General features: G+C 45.3%; 1 protein-coding gene across 1 annotated transcript; it reads right to left on the reverse strand.

Annotated features, from left to right (window-relative positions):
- Window positions 1-15,897: 15,897 nt before the first annotated feature.
- On the reverse strand, window positions 15,898-23,504 carry LOC146064689 (ribonuclease H1-like). The gene is made up of 7 exons (XM_083178489.1): window positions 23,319-23,504; window positions 22,398-22,513; window positions 19,043-19,142; window positions 17,468-17,522; window positions 16,782-16,866; window positions 16,554-16,678; window positions 15,898-16,365 (listed from the first exon to the last, which is right to left on the reverse strand). The coding sequence occupies exons 1-7, from the start codon at window positions 23,366-23,368 to the stop codon at window positions 16,261-16,263; spliced, it is 636 nt and encodes a 211-aa protein (XP_083034615.1). The 5' UTR covers window positions 23,369-23,504; the 3' UTR covers window positions 15,898-16,260.
- Between the last annotated feature and the right edge of the window lie 347 nt (window positions 23,505-23,851).

Consider the following 23,851-nt stretch of genomic DNA (forward strand, 5'->3'; position numbering starts at 1 on the left):
AAAAGGGTCAAGGTTGCAACCAATTATTCCTGCATAATTGAGGAAAAAGGAGATTTTCTCCCCAATAAATCTGGTCTCCAAAAAGGCCTTTGGGTTCTCCAATTGTTTAGTGGTGGAAATAGTGCATCACATTTGGAGTATGAATGGTTATCACAATAGACTTGGGGTGTGGGTGGTAAGAGTTCCGGAATATTACCCAGCTTGGTGAGTCGGTTACCCTGGAACCATGTCGACCTTTCCCCATGCCGACCTAATGCTTGTCGACCGACATACTGTAGACCAAACGACCCCAACCCCTTTTTTTATGAGTTTACTTTTTCCTGCCAACCTTTTGTCAACGTCTGCCTTTTCCATGTCGACCTTTGTCTGTTGACCTGTTGAGTGTCGACTCTCTGATCCTCACCAGTTTGTGTAGACCAGAGTGATCATTATTATCGTTTCCTGCTCTGTTCTCACGTTTATGTGGTTGGTGGTTTTATGTTACAAGTTCTGCTGCGTGTTGGGCTGATATTAGGCTGGGATGTTGTACACCAGATGTGTGAGCATTCGTCCCCGGAGATTTGTACTGTAAATGTGCTCCAAGTCCCTGACGGGGAGCCCTGCTGTAGCGATCCCCGTCCCTGACGGAGAGCCCTGCTGTAGCGATCCCCGTCCCTGACGGAGAGCCCTGCTGTAGCGATCCCCGTCCCTGACTGAGAGCCCTGCTGTAGCGATCCCCGTCCCTGACGGAGAGCCCTGCTGTAGCGATCCCCGTCCCTGACGGAGAGCCCTGCTGTAGCGATCCCCGTCCCTGACGGAGAGCCCTGCTGTAGCGATCCCCATCCCTGACGGAGAGCCCTGCTGTAGCGATCCCCATCCCTGACGGAGAGCCCTGCTGTAGCGATCCCCATCCCTGACGGAGAGCCCTGCTGTAGCTATCCCCTATGTACAGAACATGGAGTATTACATGTGTGTGTGTGTTACCTCTCCATTGTGTCACCTGCACACATAGCTGGGATGTAGATTGTGCTCCCAGTGCTGCTGCTTCCATCTCATATTCTGCTCCTGGGCACCAGTGTGCTCTGTGTAATTCATGCATTACTCCCCTGCCAGACACATTCCTATCGCTCCCAGGTGCGTGCCAGTTCCCTTGTCATGTCCAGGCAATGTTTCCTGTTCATGCAGCCAGGAATCACAGCCCAGCATTGCTGGAAGTGTCTCTGCAAATATATCTGCCAACACTACCGGCATTGCTAGATATCACAGTAGTGCTATATGTGCTGCACAGTACAGCAAACACCACGTCTACCTTCTCAGTCTATAGTAAGAAATATATATATATATATATCAGGGTTGCCGACTTTAAGATTCTCCTCTCTGGGAGAAGCCCGGAGAGGAGAGTTTCAGCAGCCGCTCAGGGGGTGGGGCTTACGAGTGACATCACTAAGCCCCGCCCCCATGTTAAAGCAGCTAATTCATTGATCTCCGTGGAGGGGGCGGGGCTAAAATGACGCGATTATGTCGTTTTAGCTCCGCCCCCTCCTCTGAGACCCGAGGATTGCGGCATTTTAATGCCGCAATCCGGGGGTCAGCAGAGTCCCCCCTGAATCCGGGAGGGTTGCCCACCCTTCCGGGGGCCGGGAGGAGGTACCCGATTTTCGGGAGACTCCCGGAAATTCCGGGAGGGTCGGCAACCCTGATATATATATAACCAGAAGAAAGAACCAGCACAACAGGTAGGGTTACCACCTTTTTGTTGAGAGATTCCCAGACATTGGCCCGCCCCTTGACACACCCACTGACCCATCCCAGCCCCACCCCCAGACCCGCCCCCAGACCCGCCTTATGTTGATTTTTTTTTAAACCTTTGCTTCCATTTCATTCTTGATTTTGCATACCATAATTCCAGTTACATGTTATATCACATACATTAATGGCCATTACAAGTTATGCCACACATCGTGATGCTAATTCCGTGTTATGCCATATACCGCAATGGCCATTACACATTATGCCAGGACTCAACAGAATTTTTGCACAGGATGGACAACATGGACAGTGCGCGCCGAAGGCGCGCGCCAAATTTTTGACATAATCCCGACACACCGCAAACCCATTATATAGTATACCACATGCCATAATGGCCATTACAAGTTATGCCACACATCGTGATGCCAATCACGATGTATTATTCCATGTACTGCAATGGCCATTACACATTATGCCAGGACTCAACCAAATTTTTGCACAGGATGGAAAACACGGACAGTGCGCGCCGAAGGCGCGCAGCAAAATTTTTGTCATAATGCTGACACACCGCACACCCATTATATAGTATACCACATGCCATAATGGCCATTACATTTTATGCCACACACCGTAATGCCCATTGCACGTTTTAATGAACTTTGTAATTCCGATTACTCATAAGCCCACACATGATGCCCATGACATACTATATAACACACCGTAATGCCCATTACATACTATATAACACACCGTAATGCCCATTACATACTATATAACACTGCAATGCCCATTACATACTATATAACACACCGTAATGCCCATGATATACTATATAACACCGCAATGCCCATTACATACTATATAACACTGCAATGCCCATTACATACTATATAACACTACGCAATGCCCTTGACATACTATATAGCACCGCAATGCCCATGACATACTATATAACACCGCAATGCCCATTACATACTATATAACACTGCAATGCCCATTACATACTATATAACACTACGCAATGCCCTTGACATACTATATAGCACCGCAATGCCCATGTCATACTATATAACACCGCAATGCCCATGTCATACTACATAACACTAAGCAATGCCCATGTCATACTATATAACACTAAGCAATGCCCATGACATACTGTATAACACACCATACACATTTGACACATAAGTGCCACTTACCTATATGCTCAATGCCAGGGGCTTCATGCCGATGCCAAGGTGGACTGAATTTGCTCGTTGCCGAGGGGGATAGATCTGTGCCTCTGTGCTCGTTGCCGAGGGGGATAGATCTGTGCCTCTGCTCGTTGCCGAGGGGGATAGATCTGTGCCTGTGTGCTCGTTGCCGAGGGGGATTGATCTGTGCCAGTGTGCTCGTTGCCGAGGGGGATTGATCTGTGCCTCTGTGCTCGTTGCCGAGGGGGATTGATCTGTGCCAGTGTGCTCGTTGCCGAGGGGGATTGATCTGTGCCAGTGTGCTCGTTGCCGAGGGGGATTGATCTGTGCCAGTGTGCTCGTTGCCAAGGGGGATAGAAACCCCATCCCCCGCCTGCGGGAGGCAGACAGGCTTGTCAGTGTGCCTGTGCCTGCCTGCCCGTCCCCTCACGTTTTCCCCGCTGTATTCGCGGGAGAGACGTGCTGCTGTGCTGTATGATTTTAACATTTCTAACTCCCGCTGCTGGACCGCTAGCCAATGGCCGTTCGCGGTCCAGCAGCCAATCAACTGGTGGCTGCTGGACCGCGAGCGGCCATTGGCTAGCGGTCCAGCAGCATATGCAGCACCGCAGCAGCACGTCTCTCCCGCATACACAGCGGGGGAGACGTGAGGGGACGGGAGCAGGGCAGCGGGGAGCGGGGAGACGAGGGGGCGGCGGCGGGCGGGTTATTCCCGGACTATGTATAGTCCGGGAAAGCCACCCGTCCGGACTCCGGACGCCGGTCTTAATTACCGGACTGTCCGGAGTAATCCCGGACGGGTGGTAACCCTAACAACAGGACTTGTGTGTAGCCAAAGGGTGGTAGGATGCCCAGGTGCCAAAACAATAGTGGCCTTGCAGCCCTTTGTAGATACAAATGCGAAGAAAGGGCACTCAGGGACTCGTTTGAGGTGAAAGGTGGACTGGTTTAGTCAGTCAAAGAACGCCTACGTTTCGGGGTCTCCCCCTTCGTCAGGACAAGTTAAAGGGATAACCTTTACACCTTTAACTTGTCCTGACGAAGGGGAGACCCCGAAACGTAGGCGTTCTTTGACTGAATAAACCAGTCCACCTTTCACCTCAAACGAGTCCCTGAGTGCCCTTTCTTCGCATTTGTGTGTGTATATATATATATATATATATATATATTTCTGTTTATTCCCAATCTACAATATTACAAGTTACTGATCTAGTGAATGCTTAAAACAAATGTCAGTAAACTGTATATAGCAATGAGATCAGTGCTTCACTATATGATAACTGTTTATGCCAGGGATGGGGAACCTTTGACCCTCCAGCTGTTGTTGATCTACACATCCCAGCATGCTTTGCACAAGTTTTAGAGTGGCCAAATAGCAAAACTGTAGCAGGGCATGCTGGGATGTGTAGTTAAACAACATCTGGAGGGCCAAAGGTAACCCATCCCTGGTTTATGCTGTGTTCACTGTGCAGTGACTGTACTTTTCCCATAGAGGGCAGTGTTCTAAGATCTGCTCATACTGTGGTTCAGAGGTATATCAAGAGAGGATGTGCATTCTGTCTGGGCCCAATCTTCTCCGGTCTGCACCTCAGCACATTACTGAGCACTAGCGATAAACGGGTTGGGATCATTTGGTCTACAGCATGATGGTCGACAGTCATTAGGTTGACATGGGAAAAGGTCGAAAGGTCATTAGTTAGACAGTGAAAAGGTTGACATTGGGTTTTTCACTGTTCAGACATTCCGGCAGTGATAGGCACTGTCACATCGCCTCCTGTATGTTATGTAGAAGTAATCAGACCGTACTGAGGAGAAATAACCCCCAGCTTCCAGCCATTTGCTGGACAGAAGACCCCCTTTGTATTGTGTATATACTGCAGTGTTCTATCTCCAAGCTGTAAATACAGTAGTATGCTGGGATGAATTCCCACTGTGCTCGATACGTAGCCTGTCGCTAGCTAGCAGCCAGTACACCATCCTCCCTGATACTTGTGCTCTGCCATATCATATTTCACATGGAAGCTACAGTAGCTGTGACCATACATTTATCAGAGCCAGACATGTGCTCCACTATTCCGCAGGACTACAGGGGGTTATGTATCGTCACATTACCTGGGTTCCTCTCAGCACCTCAGACCACCTATTCGCCGCTGTCACACTTGCAGTGATGCGCTACCCACGTACTTTGGGGTCGATCCTATTAACTGCGAAGGGTGCGCTTCCAGCAGTATTTAACTGCCGCCAATGGCTCCCGATTTTACACTGTTCACAGACTGATTTCAGCCTGAAACTGCTCACTACCCTCTGGGGCAGCGAATTCTGGCTGGATGATTAATCGCAACTGATCAGATCGACCCCTAAATTGTAACTTACAGGATGTGTCCAAGGTTCATGGTGATGTTTATGTCCAGTAGAGACCTTTGACCCTGTGAGCATGTGATACAGCTTATTACCTATTGTTGCAGTTCTACATTGAACCCAGGAGCAGTGTATGACCACAGGTATGAAGGTTTCATGCTTCCTGCTGGGCAGTGATCATGCAATATGGCAGTGATGACTAACCTCGACGCTCCAGCTGCTGTTGAACTACACATCCCAGCATGCCCTGCATCAGTTTTAGCATGGCCCAATAGCAAAACTGTAGCAGGGCATGCTGGGATGTGTACTTCAACAACATCTGGAGTGTCAAGGTTAGCCATCACTGATATATGGTGACCTGTCCCTTATCCCTGACTCATGTTACACTGCCACGGTAAGGACCCCTGTAGTGTGTGGTTACTGTATAGTATCTGCTTTATGTGTAAGAGATGTAGTTTCACTCACTGCCAACAGATGGCAGTATTTCGGATATACACAAATGGACACTAAATATATAGATATAGATGATTTATATACAGTTGTTTTTCCATAGTGAATGTTTACCAGGATGCTCAAAAAAAAGAACCCTGTATTGTAATCTGTGGTGTGCAAGAATGAATGGCAGCAGAGGCATCAGCTGTATGATGATACAGGGACAGCAATGCTGTGTTCACACTGCTCGTGTGAAATACTTGGCTTTTACCCATCATTTTAAAGCCGGGGACTCCACCAACGGACCCCTGTTCTCACTGTTAAAGCAAATTCCAGGGTGAAGCCGTTCTACCCGGTAATTAGCCTTTTAACACGTTTTTGTTTTTTGCAGTGTGAACAGGTCAACCTGTGTCTGCATACCCGGATCTCAAATCCGGGTAAAAAGCAGGGTTGGAGACCCGGGAATTTTGACACGGGTTGACCCGTTCACACTAGGGGGAAAAAAACCTGTATTGAAAGGCAAATTACCGGGTGGACACGTTAGACCCGGAAATTTGCCCAGCAGTGAGAACGGAGTATAACAGGACAGCATTACCTTACAACACTATGAGGCTGTACCACAGGCAATCTGCCAGGCCGGCCTGGGGCTTATAGCCAGCATTGCCAAGTGTCACACTGGCCTCTGGTTGGGTATGGGTCATCATGCATTGGGTCGACACGCCTTATGCCGACATCTGAAACAGGTTGACATGGCTAAGGTCGGAAAGTTGACAGTCAAAAGGCCAATATTCGTTTTTCACGTTTGGCACAAATGTTAACCCCGTCTGAGTGTACCAGGTACCCTAGCATTGCTCACCATGCTTTGGGCACTGTGCCTCACCCACTATTTTGGGTACTTGTTTCCTAGCACGGCGCCCATCGTATGCCATTGCATACCACTAATTAAGGCATGCGATGGGACCCGATTTTCGGGTCCTAAGACCCGCACTGTACAATTTTAATATCGCATTAGAACACACTAGGAACATTAAGAATAAAATCACGAATCATAGTGTGCCCCGGCATTTCTTACAACACCATGAAGGGGATGCGAGTGGCCTTAAATTTAAAGGGATAGAATTGGTTCTACCGGATAAGAGAGGTGGGGACTTGGATAAACAACTACTAAGAAGGGAGACACACTGGATATTGACTCTGGACACAATTATACCCAATGGGTTAAATGAAAACTGTGAGATAACACCTTTTATTGCCAATACGTAAAAAAGTTTTCAGTAAAAAAGTTTTCAGAAAAAGAAAAATTATGTGGGGTATGGTTGAATATCTAATTTCTGTCCTGGAGTGTAATGTCCATATGTAAAAATTGTATGGCCATGTGAAACTGTTTTTGTTTGTTGTTCCTGATTGGTGTATCTGACCATATAGAAAAATCGCCTGGTGTGTATGATGTGAAAATATGTAAAACCTCGCTGACCCAGGATAGGGCAAAGTCAATACTAACACTCACATGTGGAAAGGGTATTGCGGGTACACCCTTGTTTATATTGAAATAATTGACCAAAAAATATCGCTAAATTGAATGGTGCACTCTATCTCAGCATGAGATGGGTTAATGGAGATGCAGAATGTAGAGGCCACTGACATTGGGCAATCCTCAATGCTACGTAGTATGATCTTTAAAAGCATATCCCCCTTCTAAGTATATGTGAGTCTGTTTATATGTATATGTGTTGTCTACTGTTTTAATCTTTGATGTGGCTGGATAGTCCAAGTTATCACAGGCTAAATTTTAAATGTGCCTTAGTCACTTGAAATAGATTGAGTCATGTCCTGAGTGAGCGGGGTTAATATTTCAGCTGATGTTAATTGTGAAGGTAGAAATAGATCGTGGCAGCGTCAGGTAGGACAGCCCACTGACGAAGCCACAGGCGAAACGCGTTTGGGCGTGTCTTTCCTGATGCAAACTGACACACCAAGTCTCAAGTCCTGCTGTGTGGAAATAGAGGGGAATTCGCTGACTTAGAAACATAACATAGAAACATAGAATGTGACGGCAGTTAAGAACCACTTGGCCCATCTAGTCTGCCCCTTTTTTTAAACATGTTACCTCAAACCATATTTGATCCTATATTTTTGTAAGGATATCAATATGCTTATCCCAAGCATGTTTAAATTGTACTACTGTATTTGCGTCTACCACCTCTGTTGGGAGGCTATTCCACTTATCTACTACTCTTTCTGTGAAGTAATTCTTCCTCACATTTCCCCTGAATCTTCCTCCCTCTAGTGTCAGTGCATGTCCTCGTGTTCTGTTGCTCCTCTTCCTGTGAAGAATGTCTCCCACCTGTACCTTGTTAAAGCCCTTGATATATTTGAAAGTTTCTATCATGTCCCCCCTTTCCCTTCTCTGCTCTAAAGTATACATATTAAGATCTTTTAGTCTTTCCTGGTACGTTTTGTGATGTAGGCCATGCACCATTTTAGTTGCTCTTCTTTGTACAGTCTCTAATGTATTTATATCCTTCCGGACTTGTACCCAGTGCCGAATTTCCCATTAGGCACGTGAGGCACGTGCCTAGGGGCGGCACATGTTTGGGGGCGGCACTTGGATGCATGTGATAGTACTGTCAGCCTGAAATGTACCAGTATCTGCAAAATATCCACTTTACTGTACTATATTCCATCTTGAATAGAGTGTAAATGAATAGGACATGCAGATACTGCCCCCCTGTAAGTTGTCCTACTTAGTAAATATGTATACATAATATAAGAAAATGTTACAGTTGTTGGCTTTTTTATTATTATATTAAATTGGCAATCATTAAATGAGGGTTTATAACTAATCATTAAAAATAATACAATTAGGCAGGGGGGGCGGCCATTAATGTTGTGCCTACGGGCGCCCTCACCCCTAAATCCGCCACTGCTTGTACCGTGAAGTGCCGAGAGCGCAAAGGTGACAGAGCGGACCCTACCAGGAGGCAGCATCAGGGACAGACAGTGATCGGGTGACCGGGTTTTATTATCTAAACACCATGTGGTATTTTTAGCCCACACTGATGAATCCAATGGTACGAGCAGTGTATCATTGGCTCAGTTTTATTTGTATGGAATAAATTTATTTTTATCAAAATAATATTGCACTATATAGCGCTTCCATCCATCCCTTCTCTACAGATAAAACTTGGATCCCAGAACCCCATCCAGGTTGGAAGCAGCGGTCAGCCAAATCAATGATCTAGTGCTGTTTGAAAAAGTGGGACAATTTTGTCCGGCGAACTGTTTTACATAAGTATCTGCATTTGGACTTTTTAAAGAAAGAACCCAGGCAGACAAGCTAGCGCTCCTCTAAAATCTCTTTTTTTTTTAATATATATATATATAGATATATATATATATTTTTTTTATATATATATATATATATACGTCATCAGGAGCACATAATAAATAAATATATATATATATATATATATATATATATATATATATGCGCTCCTGACGGTGATACGTGTACCGAAACAGCTGTAGAGCTTGAACATGCCGTCCTTGCAGTCCTTTATTCTCATGTAACGTATGGATTTCTGCCTTTGTCATGCACCATTCTGCAACGTTTGCCTTTATGTACTGCAAGTTGGATTGATGCCTTTATCTACATAAAACTTTTTTCATCAAAAGACTGGTGTGCTTGCTTCTAATTGTCTACTACATCACTATTTGTATGGCTTGAGCACCCCCCCCCCCCCCCCCTCCTGATTAGGAGTGTGCACAGACGCCCATAAGACTAATATATATATATATATATATATATATATATATATCCACGTTTCACACATTATATATATATATATATAATTATAAATAGCCACTCTTGGGGGGGGGGGGGGGGGGGAGCTGTCCCTCTGTCTGCTGCTGGGGGGGGGAGCTGTCAGGCTGCTGAGGTGGGAGACGGAGGGGATGCTGACCGCTACTGCTGCTGTAACTCCCCCCTGCAGCTGCGGGGTCCCTGCAGCGAATGGGCTGTCGTTGGCAGAGTCTCTGCGGCGGATGGGAACTAGGGGGAGTTACGAGTTACAGCAGCTGCCGCCAGCACCCCCTCTGTCTCCCCCCTCAGCAGCCTGACAGCTCCCCCCCCCCCCTCCTCAGCAGCAGTAGACACCCCCCTCCTCCTGCAGCAGAGGGGACAGCGCTGCACGCAGTGCAATGACCTACTGAGGCTGCCTCAACCCGCAACGGGACCATTTACACCGGTCTCTACCCAGGTCAGGACCTGGGTAGAGGACCCGTGTAAATGGACACGGCTGACCCGGATTTTTCGGCGGTGTAAAAGGGGTATAAGAAAGTGCCCCCAATGGCAAAATTCACAAATAATTGGACTTACACAATATAAGCCAAGTCTTTGCGGTAACAGGACATTGTAAGTATTGTTTGGATAAATTAATACATTTATTTTCAAACCGTATCTCACATGGGAGCAAGATCAATGAGCATGTTAAAAGGGGTCTTTCTTTCATTTGTAGGGAATGCACATCCTCCTCCACATGGTCCTATGGGAGCTTGAAAAAGATATATATATATATATATAATGCAAAACTGCTTGGTATAACAGATCTATATAGTGCAAAACAGCTTGGCATAAAAGATAATAAATGTATTGGACACATTCACATGTTAAAATAGAATAAGAGCATATAACCCACAGTGGGGTAATGAATTCCTCACACCTCACAGATGGAAGCACGCTTTCAGGCAACAATGCCGCTAAGCTGGGCCCAGTAAGTCCCAGGCAGCACACTCGGCACCGACGCACAGGCTTAGTGTATTAGAGACACTACAGCAGCGTCACCTCCTGTAACGTCCTCACAACGCGTTACAGATAAAACATCCGTTTCCACAAACTATACATGGGAGGTGGTGTTTCTTTCAAACTAATTAAGCAAAGGCTGCCTTCAGGATAGTTTACTGTGCACATATCAACACACTGCCCAAAACCACTCTTCTATAAAGCCTTCTATGATGCTGCCCCCCCCCCCCCTCCCTTTTTCATACTTACCTCGTCCCCCAGTGGCCTTCAGAATCCTCTTCAGTGGCACCCCTGGGACTGAAGAGGATTCTGAAGGCCACCATGGACGTTGGGGGACCAGGCAAGTATGAACGTAAAAATCCCTTATCCAAAATGCTTGTGGTCCAAAGAATTTCAGATAAGGGATACTCAATTTGTACCAGGTGAGGCGGCCATCTTAGGTGCTCTTCGTAAGATTACTCTGGGTGGGATAGGTTACCCCTGAAATGACACAAAATGAGGTGATTGCAGTGTAGAGAGGTATGGGTCATAGGTTATGACAGTATTAAGGTCGACAAGCAATATGTCGACACATGAAAAGGTCGACAGTGTCAAAAGGTCAACATGAGTTTTCATGTTGACATAGCTCAACAACGTCCCCGTATAAGTGTACCACATTCGCTAGCCATGCCTCAGGCACGGGGCCTCTCTACGCTCAGCATGTTGTTATAATTGAACTCTATGTCCACTTGTATGGTAAAGTATGAAAAAACACCTTTAAAAAGGAAAAAACATTAAAAACCCCATGTCGACCATTTGCTTGTGTTGACTTTTTAAGCATGTCAACCCTTTTCATGTGTCGACCTGCTGACCGCATCCCCTCCGGTGTAGGGTCCTAACAAGACCGTCAGGTCCATGTATCTGTCATCCCACCCACAAGTGTACCAGATGAGGCAGCCATGTGCGCGATGGTTACACTGTGGGAGGTGAGCCATACAAGGACCCAATGCAGATATGGGAGAGGGGATGCTTGTGCAGTAGTAGGATACTCCCTACAAGGAAACATCCACGTGAAGCAACTTCCTGCCCATTGAGGAATCTTGAGGCAACCAGCTGGGGTGCACTGTGTAGGTTACTGCTGGCAGGATGTGCAACTAGGGGAGGTACACATCACAGGAATAGCACATGGTGGGTCAGAACTTAGTACACTGTTTGGGGGGTGAGAAGCACATGATTAAATCACCTTTGCAGGGAACCAACGAAAGGTTGAAATTGTTGGAGTCATTATTTTGAGAAAGCCATAAACGTCCTGGTAGCAGTACAGGTGGGTGTGAGAAACTGGGGAGCACATTCATGTACATTGTACGTGTGACTACGTATGCTGGCCCTGGTACTTTCCCACCACAGATCCCTGCTCACCATGAGGGCTAATGCAGGGAACACTCCTGATATTGTCAGACGTAGGGATGGTTGGACTGCTCTTCTCATGGCAGAGGTGAGGAGAGACCACATAATGATTCTGAGTTTTGTAGTTATACTGCAGTCCTGTAGAAATGATGGATTGTTGTTCACCTTCTGGTTTCCTTAGGTTTAATGCTCGTATAACGCTGGTATTGATTTAAAGCTGACCCTTTCTAACTAGAGACTCTTCATATACCAGACCCCCTAGTGTCCAAACCATATGTTCATCCTGATTACTACCCCACCCAGAAACCTCCGCCTCCAGTAAAAGGTGTTAATCAAATCTAACAAATGTAAGGTCAGTCACATGGTCATTATGCTTGTGTTTGACATAGCACAGATATAACAGCTTTTTCTATGCGATGTAATCATTGCTATGCTATAAAAATCACCTAATCTACACCAATACAAATAGCTGCTGTGCGTTCAGTAAGATTTCGGGGCCCATTTATCACACTGTATATTTGCTGCTGTGATCCCTTTTTCCCTGCCGGCAGCTTCATTCCCTCTGTAGGTTTCTAGGGAAGATGTGATGCCCCGGTATCAATATTGGGCAGCATCGCATCAGGTCCCGTGGCTACTGCCATCCTAGGAGGGCGTTAGCCCATGGGCTAAAGACCACACTACTGTGGTCAGCGCTAACCGCGCATGCACAGACCCCCCGGCACAGCAGTATCATATTGCAATGCAATCCTGGGTGGTGGACACCGCCCAGATCACACTGCATCTGCATATATCTCATAGTAAATGGGCCCCATAATTAAATACCTGCTCGACAATGAGCTCAAGTCGCAGATACATGGGACCTTATACAGGTTCATTTGCAGAAGCCCTTTATGTGCACCCACTGTGTGTGTGTGTGCCTAGGGCGGCATGAGGCAGCCCTATTAGCACATGGCAATTCTCTTCTCATGCTACTGAGGCTGTGAGGCGGGCAGCTGACATCACCGGATGTCAGCTACCCGCCCACTTCCTTCTGAACGTGCACACACATATGTAAGGTTTACCAGAGCAAACGTACATATGCGAGCACGTTCCACATCATTCCATAGTTGTCGAATGATGTGGGCGTTACCCCGCAGGCTGCGAATCGGTGTTTTACATAAACATCCATTCGCAGCCAGTGCAAACGTACACGCCATTCGAATGGTGGGCCAGCGTACCACCATTCGCAAGGTGGGGTTAGGTTGACTTGCAAGGATGCAAATTCGCATCTGAGCGAATCAACCAGCATAACCCCCATTTTAAAGTGATGTCTAGCTACAATGTTTTTATCCTATGATAGAATACTCGCTGGAACGGATATTTTAGTTTTAATACATGTAATAATCTATTTTTCTTTGTATACCCACTGGCTGAATAATTGCAGGTTTATCAGCGCAGCCAATTTATCTTTAACCCCTTCCCGACATTTGACGTACATTTACGTCATGGTCGGGAAGTACTTCCCGACACATGGCGTAAATGTACGTCATGGCTTCTAACTGTCACTGCGTCTATAGACGCAGTGACAGTTAGGTGATGTCTGCTGTCCCTGACAGCAGACATCCCCCCTCGCCGCCCAGGGGGGGCAGGGGTGCCCCCCCCAGTCGGCGATCGCTGTGATTGGCTGTTCAAATCTGAACAGCCATTCACAGCGTTTCCTGTGTTACCGGCGGCTAAGCCGCTCGGTAACACAGGGATCGGTGGTGATCGGTGCTGTCAAGTACAGCACCGATCACCACCGATGTGCAGCCCCCCCCTCGCACCCGCCGGGCACTCACCCGGCAGCAGCAGCAGCTCCCCCGGCAGCAGGCAGCTCAGCGCAGCAGCGCTGCCCTCCCCCCCCCTCCCCCCCCGCAGCAGCAGCAGCATCAAGCTGCACAGTAAAAATAAATATATGTACTGAATATATATATATACATATATACACATATACACACACACACATACATATATACATACACACATTATATATATATATATATATATATATATATATATATATGTGTATGTATGTGTGTGTATATATATATATATACACACATATACATACACACACACACACACATATACATACACACATATATATATATATATATATATATATATAGAGAAAGATATTCCCGACATATGACGTATATATACGTCATGGTCGGGAGGTACTTCCCGACCGAAGACGTATATATACGTCATGGTTTTAAACTGTCACCGCGTCTATAGACGCGGTGACAGTTTGGAGATGTCTGCTGTCCCTGACAGCAGACATCCCCCCTCGTGGCGATCGCTGCGATTGGCTGTTCAAATGTGAACAGCCAATTGCAGCGTTTTCTGTGTTACCGGCGGCTAAGCCGCTCGGTAACACAGTGATCGGTGGTGATCGGTGCTGTTAAGTACAGCACCGATCACCACCGATCACCACCGATTTTTACACAAAAATGCAGATCTGGCTCAAAATTTTTCATTTTCACAAGGAATGAAGGAGACACCCCAAAATCTGTGCCCCAATTTCTCCCGAGTATGGCAATGCCTCACATGTGACCAAAAAATACCAGTTGGGTGCATGGCAGGACTCAGAAGGGAAGGAGTGATTTTTGGATTTTGCAGCACAGATTCTGGTTGAATGACCCCTGAAGCACCCATACAGTGGAACCCCCCCACAAGTGACCCCATTTTGCAAACTACACCCTTCAGGGAATTCATCAGGGGGTATAGTGTACATTTCAAACCCCCAGGGGTTTCACCAATTTTGATACAACTGAGCTGTGAAAATGAAAAATTAAATTTTTTCATTTTCACAGCCCAGTTGTATCAAAATTGGTGAAACCCCTGGGGGTTTGAAATGTACACTATACCCCTAAATGAATTCCCTGAAGGGTGTAGTTTGCAAAATGGGGTGACTTGTGGGGGAGGTTCCTAACTTTTAGCACTTATGGTGCCTAGAAACCTACATGGTGCCTAAAAAAAAATCTCATAAAAAGGAGGCTCCAAAATCAAGTAGGTGCTCCTTCTATTATGAAGCCTGTGGTTTGGTCACCGTGCACACTAGGGCCACATATAGGATATTTATGAAAACAAAAGAATTGGGGGAATCAATTTTTAGTCACATTTCTCTAGTAAAATCTACTGTATTCGTTAGAAAAATGTATTAAAATTGAAACTCTGCAAAAAAAAAAGAAATTTTGAAATTTCACCGACACTTTGTTTTAATTCCTGTGAAACACATAAAGGGTTAACAAACTTCCAAAATGCTGTTTTGAATACTGTGAGGGGTGCAGTTTTTGAAATGGCATCATTTATGGGGGTGTCTCACATACAAGTCCCTCAAAGTCACATCAGAACTGAACTGGTCCCTAAAAAAATCAGTGTTTGAAATTTTCTTGAAAATTTGAGAATTTGCTATTCATATTTGAAGCCTCCTAGTGTCCAAAAAAATGAAAAGGAGGTTGAAATAATGATTGCAACATAAAGTAGACATATGGTCTTTGTTAGTTATTAACTATTTTGAGTGGTATGTTTATTTGTCTCACAAGCAGAAAATGTGACATTTTGCAAATTGCAAAATTTTCCATTTTTTCACGACATTTTGGTATTTTTCACAAAAAAACACAGACTGTATCGACCCAAATTTACCACTAATTTGAAGTACAATGTGTCACGAGAAAACAATCTCAAAATCACTGGGATAAGTAAAAGCAAAAAAAAGTTATCCCCACTTAAGTGAAACATGTCAGATTTGAAAAAAATGGCTCTGTCAGGAACGCAAAAACTGGCTCTGTCAGGAAGGGGTTAATAGTACTTATTGCTATTGCACTGCTTTTAGAATTTGTGTTCCACCTTTCTAGGGTGCAGCAGACACTTTGTGGCACCTTATAAATAGAAGATTTAAAATAAAAAAGTTGGCATGTAACGCACTATAATGGGTTATTACTAAGCCTAGTACAAAGTGACAAGTTTATAAGCCCATTTACTATAAACAGAAATTAACTTTTATTTAAAACTTTTTTTGAAACATTCCAAACCTCAAACAACTGCTGAGGTCACTTTTTCACCAGCAAATTGGGCCAACATGCCGCTTGCCTAGAACTTAGGACACAGATGTTTACATCAGTACATTTTGCATCAAATTAACAAACAAGGACCCTTATACCGCATTAGATGTAATACGGAAACAACACTTTGTAGAGTCAACAGGATAACACTGCAGATTACTCCAGACCTGTATTGGGGCTTTTATCTAAAAGATTCATTTTGTATGGTTATTGTAGACTACAAACTCTAAACAGAACAATAACGGGTTATTCGGTGGGTGTGCAGGACACTTGACAACTACCATCGGTAGCTGGTTCCTGAGGGTGGTTTTTGGGCTCCTGCTCTGGCGAGCTTGTCAGCTTCTTCATTTCCTTTAATACCAGCATGGCCTGGGATGTGTGTCTAAGAGAGACAGTGATAAGTTGTTATTATTATTACCACCCCTACTAGTATAATGAACATCACACATTCTGGGTCACCTCAGTGTCCAACCCACCCTCCCGCTTTGCCATTATTCCCCCCCCCCCCCCCCCATCTCTGTGGTAGTTGCTTCACCGCTGCTTAGTCCCGACCCAAAGTACTGTACTCACCCATGTAACATCCATTCCACGTGATAGACGATCCAGCTTTTCAAAGTCTTCTCTGTTTTTGACATCCCCACCATTGGCCAGCTTCCAGCCATTGTCCTTCCAGGTAGGTGTCCACTCAGTGGCACCTGGTAAACAGAGGGACATGACATTAATACGCACGCCGTATAACCATGGCAGCTGGGAGGAGAGTACTTGGGTAATAGGCACTGGCCCATTAATGGCACTCACCTTTTATTGTAAACTCGCTGTCCGTGCGGATCTCAATCTTTTTGAGATTCTGGTCTCTGGCCTGTTTTAGCGCAGTACTTGCTGCCTGGGGGAGAAAAAAAACCCATTGTAAAGACACAAAATCTTAATATTGTATTAGGGCCACCCATGAACAAATTTACCAGGACTTTATATATAAGTTTTATTAAACATCAACAATACTAGTGTTCACGCTAGGCTGTTTTAGCCCTGCCCAATTTTTAAAGGGCAAAATGCGACCTGCTCCTCTAGCAGTGCCGTGCTAAAACAGCCTGCTGCCTGTCCCCGCCAGTGCGCACAGGGGAAGCCCAGTGCCGCCTTTGATGTCTGGCGCTTCCCAGTCAGTGACTTAGGCGGGGCCAGGCCCGCCCCCTTTCATGACATCGATGGCCTGGTCCTGACCACAGCGGTGATGTCAGCAGGCCCGGTCCGCCCCCTTATGCTGCCCTCCGTGCAGCACCTCCCTGCCCAGGTTCTAGAAGGAACACTAAATACAATGGATATGTGTATTTTAATTACCTTGTTACCATTTGCGCACACTAGTACATTTATACAGGATTGAAGCGTTAAATTAATTTCATCCCTTCCCCTACTAAATGAATGAAACAATTGCTGCACAGCTAATTACTAGTATCTGCCATGTATTAATACCGTAAGTAGCTGATTACCTCTATCTCTGCACGCTGATTGGTCGGCCTTCCTTCCAGCCTTTCCGCCACATTCCTGATAACACAGAAAGAGGGATCATTTCACAAAGCTTTATTTTATGCAACAAAGTCCGTGTTTATACTCAGCATTAACAAGCAGATGGTTGAGATGCGATCTCTGTATGGCAGTGTGTAAGTTGGTTTACATAAGAACACATTACCTACTAAAATTCTCTAACAATATTCTATTGTCCCACAGAAAGGTTATTGGCAGAGTCTAATGGGGCCTACACACATCGCCATGTCAGGCCAATTTCACTACATCGCTCAGAAAAAGCCCGTCCATATCTCCGTCTGTAGAGGCATAGCGATAGCTATGCGCGGCCCCGTGGGTTGCGATCACCCAGCGATTAATATCAAGCACGCTGGATATTTATTGGTCAGGGCCAGTGTTCTTACCAGAGAGCACTGGCCCTGATAGATCGCTGTTTGCTGAGCGATCTAGCATCACTGAGAATGGCCTCAACGTGTGTAGGGTTGCTGGGAAGGACCTAGGCTTCTATGGGCCAAAGCTACCTAAAAATTGTGTTACCCGCCGTGTCCAAGCTCCAAAATCTATTGCATTGCAGAGATCGGTGCAGAAACCTCTGAAACCGGCATTTTCCAAGGTTTAACCAGTTTTTGCTTTCATGCATCCTACCTCCAAAGTTATACAAGATCATTTACGCAGCTGTATCTCTCTCTACTGGTAACAGGAATAGGGCTGTTTGGGGCTTCCCAGCAGGCTAGCGATGCGGTTTCAATATAATCCCTTCGCTGGCGCGTGTTTACTTGTCCCTGTGCCAAGGTCACGGTTTGCAGTTTAGTTGCTTGGCACATTCCACCATCGATATTACCGAAAAATACTCACACACATTTTACTGTTCATTTCAGAGAATACCATTAGTGCAGGGGTCTCAAACACGGTCCACAGGACCCCATACAGTTCACGTTTTCCAGGGCACGCAGCATGTGCACAGGTGCATTCATTACTCACCGTGGAGCTAATTATTTCACTTGTGATTATGTGTTTAGGACAGAGTTTGAGAACCTGTGCAGTAATGATTTGCCCCTTATAACATATTAGATTAAAGCAATATGGGCTTTTTTTTATTTTATTTTTTATAGAACGGTTGCTCTGGGTTATATGGTCTGGGGATCACCAAACAGCTATAGAGAGACATAACTGAAAAGAGCAGAATCCCCCTCTTCGAAATGTGGGTGCTACCATACCTGCAGGGGGAGTTTCATCAGCGAAAGGATAGGTTGTTTTTGTTTTTTTACACCATTAATACGATCTGGGAACCAGGGAAAAGACAGGACTCTCCTCGAATGTGGGTATTTGCCTCCATGATATATATATATATATATATATATATATATATATATATATATATATATATATATATATATATATATATATATATATATATATATATATATATATATATATATCTTACTTTAAATTAAAAAAAATAATAATCTTCCAAGACTGCAATAGATTTTTACTTCTTTCCATACTAGACAGGATATCACAAAACTGGTGATGTCACTTACAGAGGGTGGTTCGGACCCCAGTAAACACCAATTCCAGCCTTGGCATCAGGTCGTCCATTGTGTGAACAGCAGCCGTCAGTGTACACAACTGTGGAATCACCTGTAAAGATATCAAGGTGATAAGGTAAAATAAAATATTTGTTATAGAATCTATAAATTAAGAATATGGGAAATAAACTTCTCTCAATCGAACAAAATGGAGTCTTCAAAGTAGTACAGATATTCAGTTGAGCAGTGTCATCAGAAAGTAAAATGAACTTTAGTTATTTTTCCTAAGCTGAGCTAAAACCATCCGATATGAGCAAAGATACATTTAGTCATGACCTAGGACATACTGACCGATAGGTTATACTAACAGTACTTTTATTTGCTTAAAGGATAAGAACCTTTCTCTGTATGGACTATGTACGAATAGAACGCATGACTTCGGATATGTAACTCTTCCCATCATCCTGAGTAATGGACTCGTCAAACATGGTCTCTATCGCTCCTTCTGGATATCCATATGCCAGTACAGCCAGAAAGCAGTTATCTGAGAACCAATCAACTGTCGACGTCTGGACCAATCAATTGTCGACGTTTGGAGAACAATAATGATTTATGAAGAGACCCACCCAATTATAATTATATTCCCCCCATGTTATGCTTGTATACACCCCTTAGTAAATTAGCTACGCCTTGTTTGTGAATTATTAATGAATGTATTACTCAGCTTCTATTCATGTATATAAAGAAGCTGAGTATTGGCCTAAAGCCAGATATTGAATCAGATATCTCTAAAGGTGCATACACACTGTACAATTTTTTGACCAATTTGGTTGAAAGACATTTTCATTGAACCCAGTTGACAAAAGATATTGACGACAGACGAACGACGAATGATGATGCGCATACACGCCAGTTGTTCATCAAGATTGTTCGTCAACTGCGCATGCAGCTCAATTTGGATATCTTTCAAAAAGATTGTATAAACTGTAGCTAGATCTTTCATCTTTCGTCTGTCGTCAATATCTTTCGTCCAGGACACTGGGTTCAATGGAAATGTCTTTCAACCAAATTGGTCAAAAAATTGTACAGTGTGTATGCACCTTTTAAGTGCTTATATCTAATAAATACACGTTACCCTTGGTCTGACTGAGGGTCTTTTTATTGACATTAACAAAGGTCAATGCTGAATATTTATCATATTCTAGTAGTTGTAGTAAAGGTGCGAATACAGTAACTTGCTCATTGATGTCTGATGCAAGTGCAGGGTAGCAGGAGAGACAGTCAGACAGAGCAGCGGACAGCACTGCTGAACAGGGAATGGAGGGAGGTGGAGCAGCGCTGAGGCGGACCATTTTGGCAATTAATTGATCACGCCACGAATGAGATTTCGTTCCCGCCCGACTTCCTGTCAAATGCAGCTGAATATTCAAACCATTGTCGACAAGCTATTCCCAAATCTAACAACCAACTACAAAAACCCGAAGTCATCTGGCTATAGATAATTAGTGCTTCCTGTGCCAAGCCGGGGCGGGTCGCTAGTTTCACAAATTCACTTGGCACTCAAAGGTGTAACTTTACCCACTCCATATTATATAGGGCGCTGCCTCCCTGCACTGAGAGACACATTAGGTAAGCAGCACCGTCACTGCTCATGCACAGTATAGGGCGGTATTCAATGTGAATACCGGCGACGTGCAGAGAATCCTGTTTAGGATTCGCTGCACATTCGCCACTGCTCGCTGAGTTCCGGAGCCTCGCCGGCTCCGGTATTCAACGAGTCAGGGGCAGCGAGCCCCAGACCAGCGAATTTGAGCTCCTGCGGCGGATGCTGCAGGGAGCCTGAGGACGGTGGCAGGCAGGGAGATGGAAGTCTCCCTGCCTGCCCCAGAACGTTTGTGGGGGGGAGGTGGGCCCCCCGGGGGTGCCAGCAGGGGACCGAGTATATTCACTACACCCGATCATGCATATGTAATGATCGGGTGAAGTGAATATATGAATAACTAATGAGCGGCTCGGTTCCGGCGCCCCCTGCTGGCTGGTCTGTGTAAAAAAAAAAAAAAAAAATGTTTTTTTTGTTTAAATGAAATATATATTCATGTGCTTACAGCACATGAATAAAAATAGCATGCCCCTCCTCAGAATAAAATTCCTGATTTTTTTACACCAATTGTAAAAAACAAAACACTTTATTTTAAAAGTTCACATTCCACTTCACCATAAAAAGATAGCGATTGCTACTCGGTGAATCATGGCGAAAAAAACCTTGAAATGTATTCGCCATCTGGTCATTGAATAGGGGGATTCACCATTTTTGTGAAAAATTCGCCTTACAGCACAAAATCGCCATAAAAACCTGGCGAATCAGCCTCATTGAATACCGCCCATTGAATAGGACATTTGTGCTTATAGATGGACTTGTGCCGGACTTTCTACTAGTGTGTAGGATACGGTTGTTATAAATGTAATCCTTTAGGCACCATATGATTCAAGCCAACATCTGAATGATAATGAAAGATTCAAAGGGTATTATGTAATATCTGGGTGCCCGATATTTTCATCGCATCGCATGCAATATAGTGGCATACAATTCATGCGATGCGATTTTTCATTGTAAAGACCCGATTTTTAATTGTATAGTCACAGTCGCAGCGAGCCCGAAGCGTGGCGAGCGGACGCAGAATACATGTAAAGAAATCGTAGTTGGATAGTGGGGGTATGAAATCACCCATGGGTGACTATACAATTAAAAATCGGGTCTTTACAATGAAAAATCGCATCGCATGCCTTAAGTAGTGGCATGCAATGAAAAAATCGGGCGCTCAGATAATACATAAGTTTCAAAGGGGTCAATTTACGAAGTTCTATTGAAGATGGGCTGTTGCCCTTAGCAACCAATCAGCTTCTATCTGCTATCTTCTAGAAGGTGCTAAATAAAAAAGCCAGTAGGATCTGATTGGTTGCTATGGGCAACATCCCATCTTCAATAGAACTACCATCACAGTATATGTACCCCAAACTGGTAATTCTACCAGATCATTTGTGTTACAAGTTACATGATATGTGATTAATATGGCTGCAATGCCCGTGTGATATCCGGCGAGCTATATTGCATCCTGCCCATATTCAACTAGCACTATTACCCTGGCACAGACTACCAACCCAATGCCTAAAGGTGCCCATACACGGTACAATAATTGTGTGCGTTATGGACTACATCGCATCACATATGATTTGCGTGCGGTGCAATCTATTTCAAAAAGTGTGTGCAGCACATCCTTTTAGAGCTGTGCACTCATCTCATAGCACCCAACAATTGTACCATGTAAGAATAGTTCTTAAAACTCTTAGATAATGCTGTATATCTTACGTTCTCGGGAGGGGGCTTCCTGGCTGCCCCTTGCAAACTGCCTGGCCTCATCCTGAGAGGAGAACTTCTTGTAACTGGCGGATGGATAGCGATCCACCTGCTCCTTACACTCATCCCTGAGAGCAGAAAGAGACGGAAACATAGATTACACATCATCTGCTACGGGTATCAGACTATGGGGGGGGGGGATTCAATTGTGGGCGGACACCTACAAGCGGCAGACGCAACACAGCAACAGCCGATCTCGCACAGAACTGCTCCACAGAGGGTTGCGAGCAGATTTGCGCAAATTATGGCAGTGGTGTTACCAGCATTTAACGCTGCAGCAATCCACAACCTTCCCCAGCAACTGAATACCACCACCCACACACACACACACACACACACCCCACCCACCCCATAGGTAGGTACCCTGACCACCCCATGATGCATGCTGGAGCTATAAGCAGGACCCGCCGCAGGCAGCATGGATGCGGGTTATGTGATGGCGCCACCACCAGACAGGACATCTCAGCCATACAGCTATGGTTGAGACTAGTTCCCCTTCACCGTAAGGACCTGGGGAGGAGATGGGGCAGGGAGAGGAGGAGCAAGTTCAGAAGAAGGGACCCAAATGGACCCTCGCATAGCTCGCTTCGCTCGCAATGCTTCGGGCACGGTGGCTCGCTTCGCTCGCCACAGCTTTAATAACCTCCTCCACGCCCTAGTGGATGGTAGGGCATGAAATACCGCCTGTCGGCACATGTCGGCTCAAAAAAAAGTTGTCTTGTTCTGACCTTGCTCCTCCTCTCCCTCTCCCGCCCCCTCTCCTCCCCAGGTCCTTACGGCGAAGGGGAACTAGCTGCTACCATACAGCTATGGGTAGGTAGTCACAGACCAGCCTGCCGCCATCCCGCTATAATAATACATATTCCTCCTTACCAACTGTTGTACACGCCCTGATTCCGGCCTTTATTCACTGCGTAAAACATTCTCCGCACACTGACGCAATACAGACAAGATGCAGGCAGCGGACAGACGCAACTGGACGGGAACACGCAGCAGCAGCGGCGGCAGCGGCACGGAGGTTCCTAATGGTGCGGATTCAGCGACGAAAATGGCTCCTGTCTTGTGACTGCCCAGGCTGTAGCCAATAGGGAGGAGGAGGGGCGACTGTAGACCTGCGGAGATGCAGGGGGCGGGGCTGCGGGCAGGCCTAGTGGTGGAAGAGGTGTCACTGTCCCCGACTCCCCGCAAGTTTCACTTTCACATTAGGGATGGGACATCGAAAGAAAACATTGGTCAAATGATGTTTTTCAACATTGGTTGCAAAACATCATTTAGACCTAAACATTGGTACTGTGAACCCGATGTTAACCGATGTTTCGATATTTTTTTAAATAAACTGGTTACCAAAGCATATAATATTCTAATAAGCTTCTGAAATGATAAATAATCCCTCTATTACGTTTATC

The sequence above is a fragment of the Crinia signifera genome, chromosome 3 (assembly GCF_055691185.1).
Source record: "Crinia signifera chromosome 3, ASM5569118v1, whole genome shotgun sequence".
NCBI lineage: Eukaryota > Metazoa > Chordata > Amphibia > Anura > Myobatrachidae > Crinia > Crinia signifera.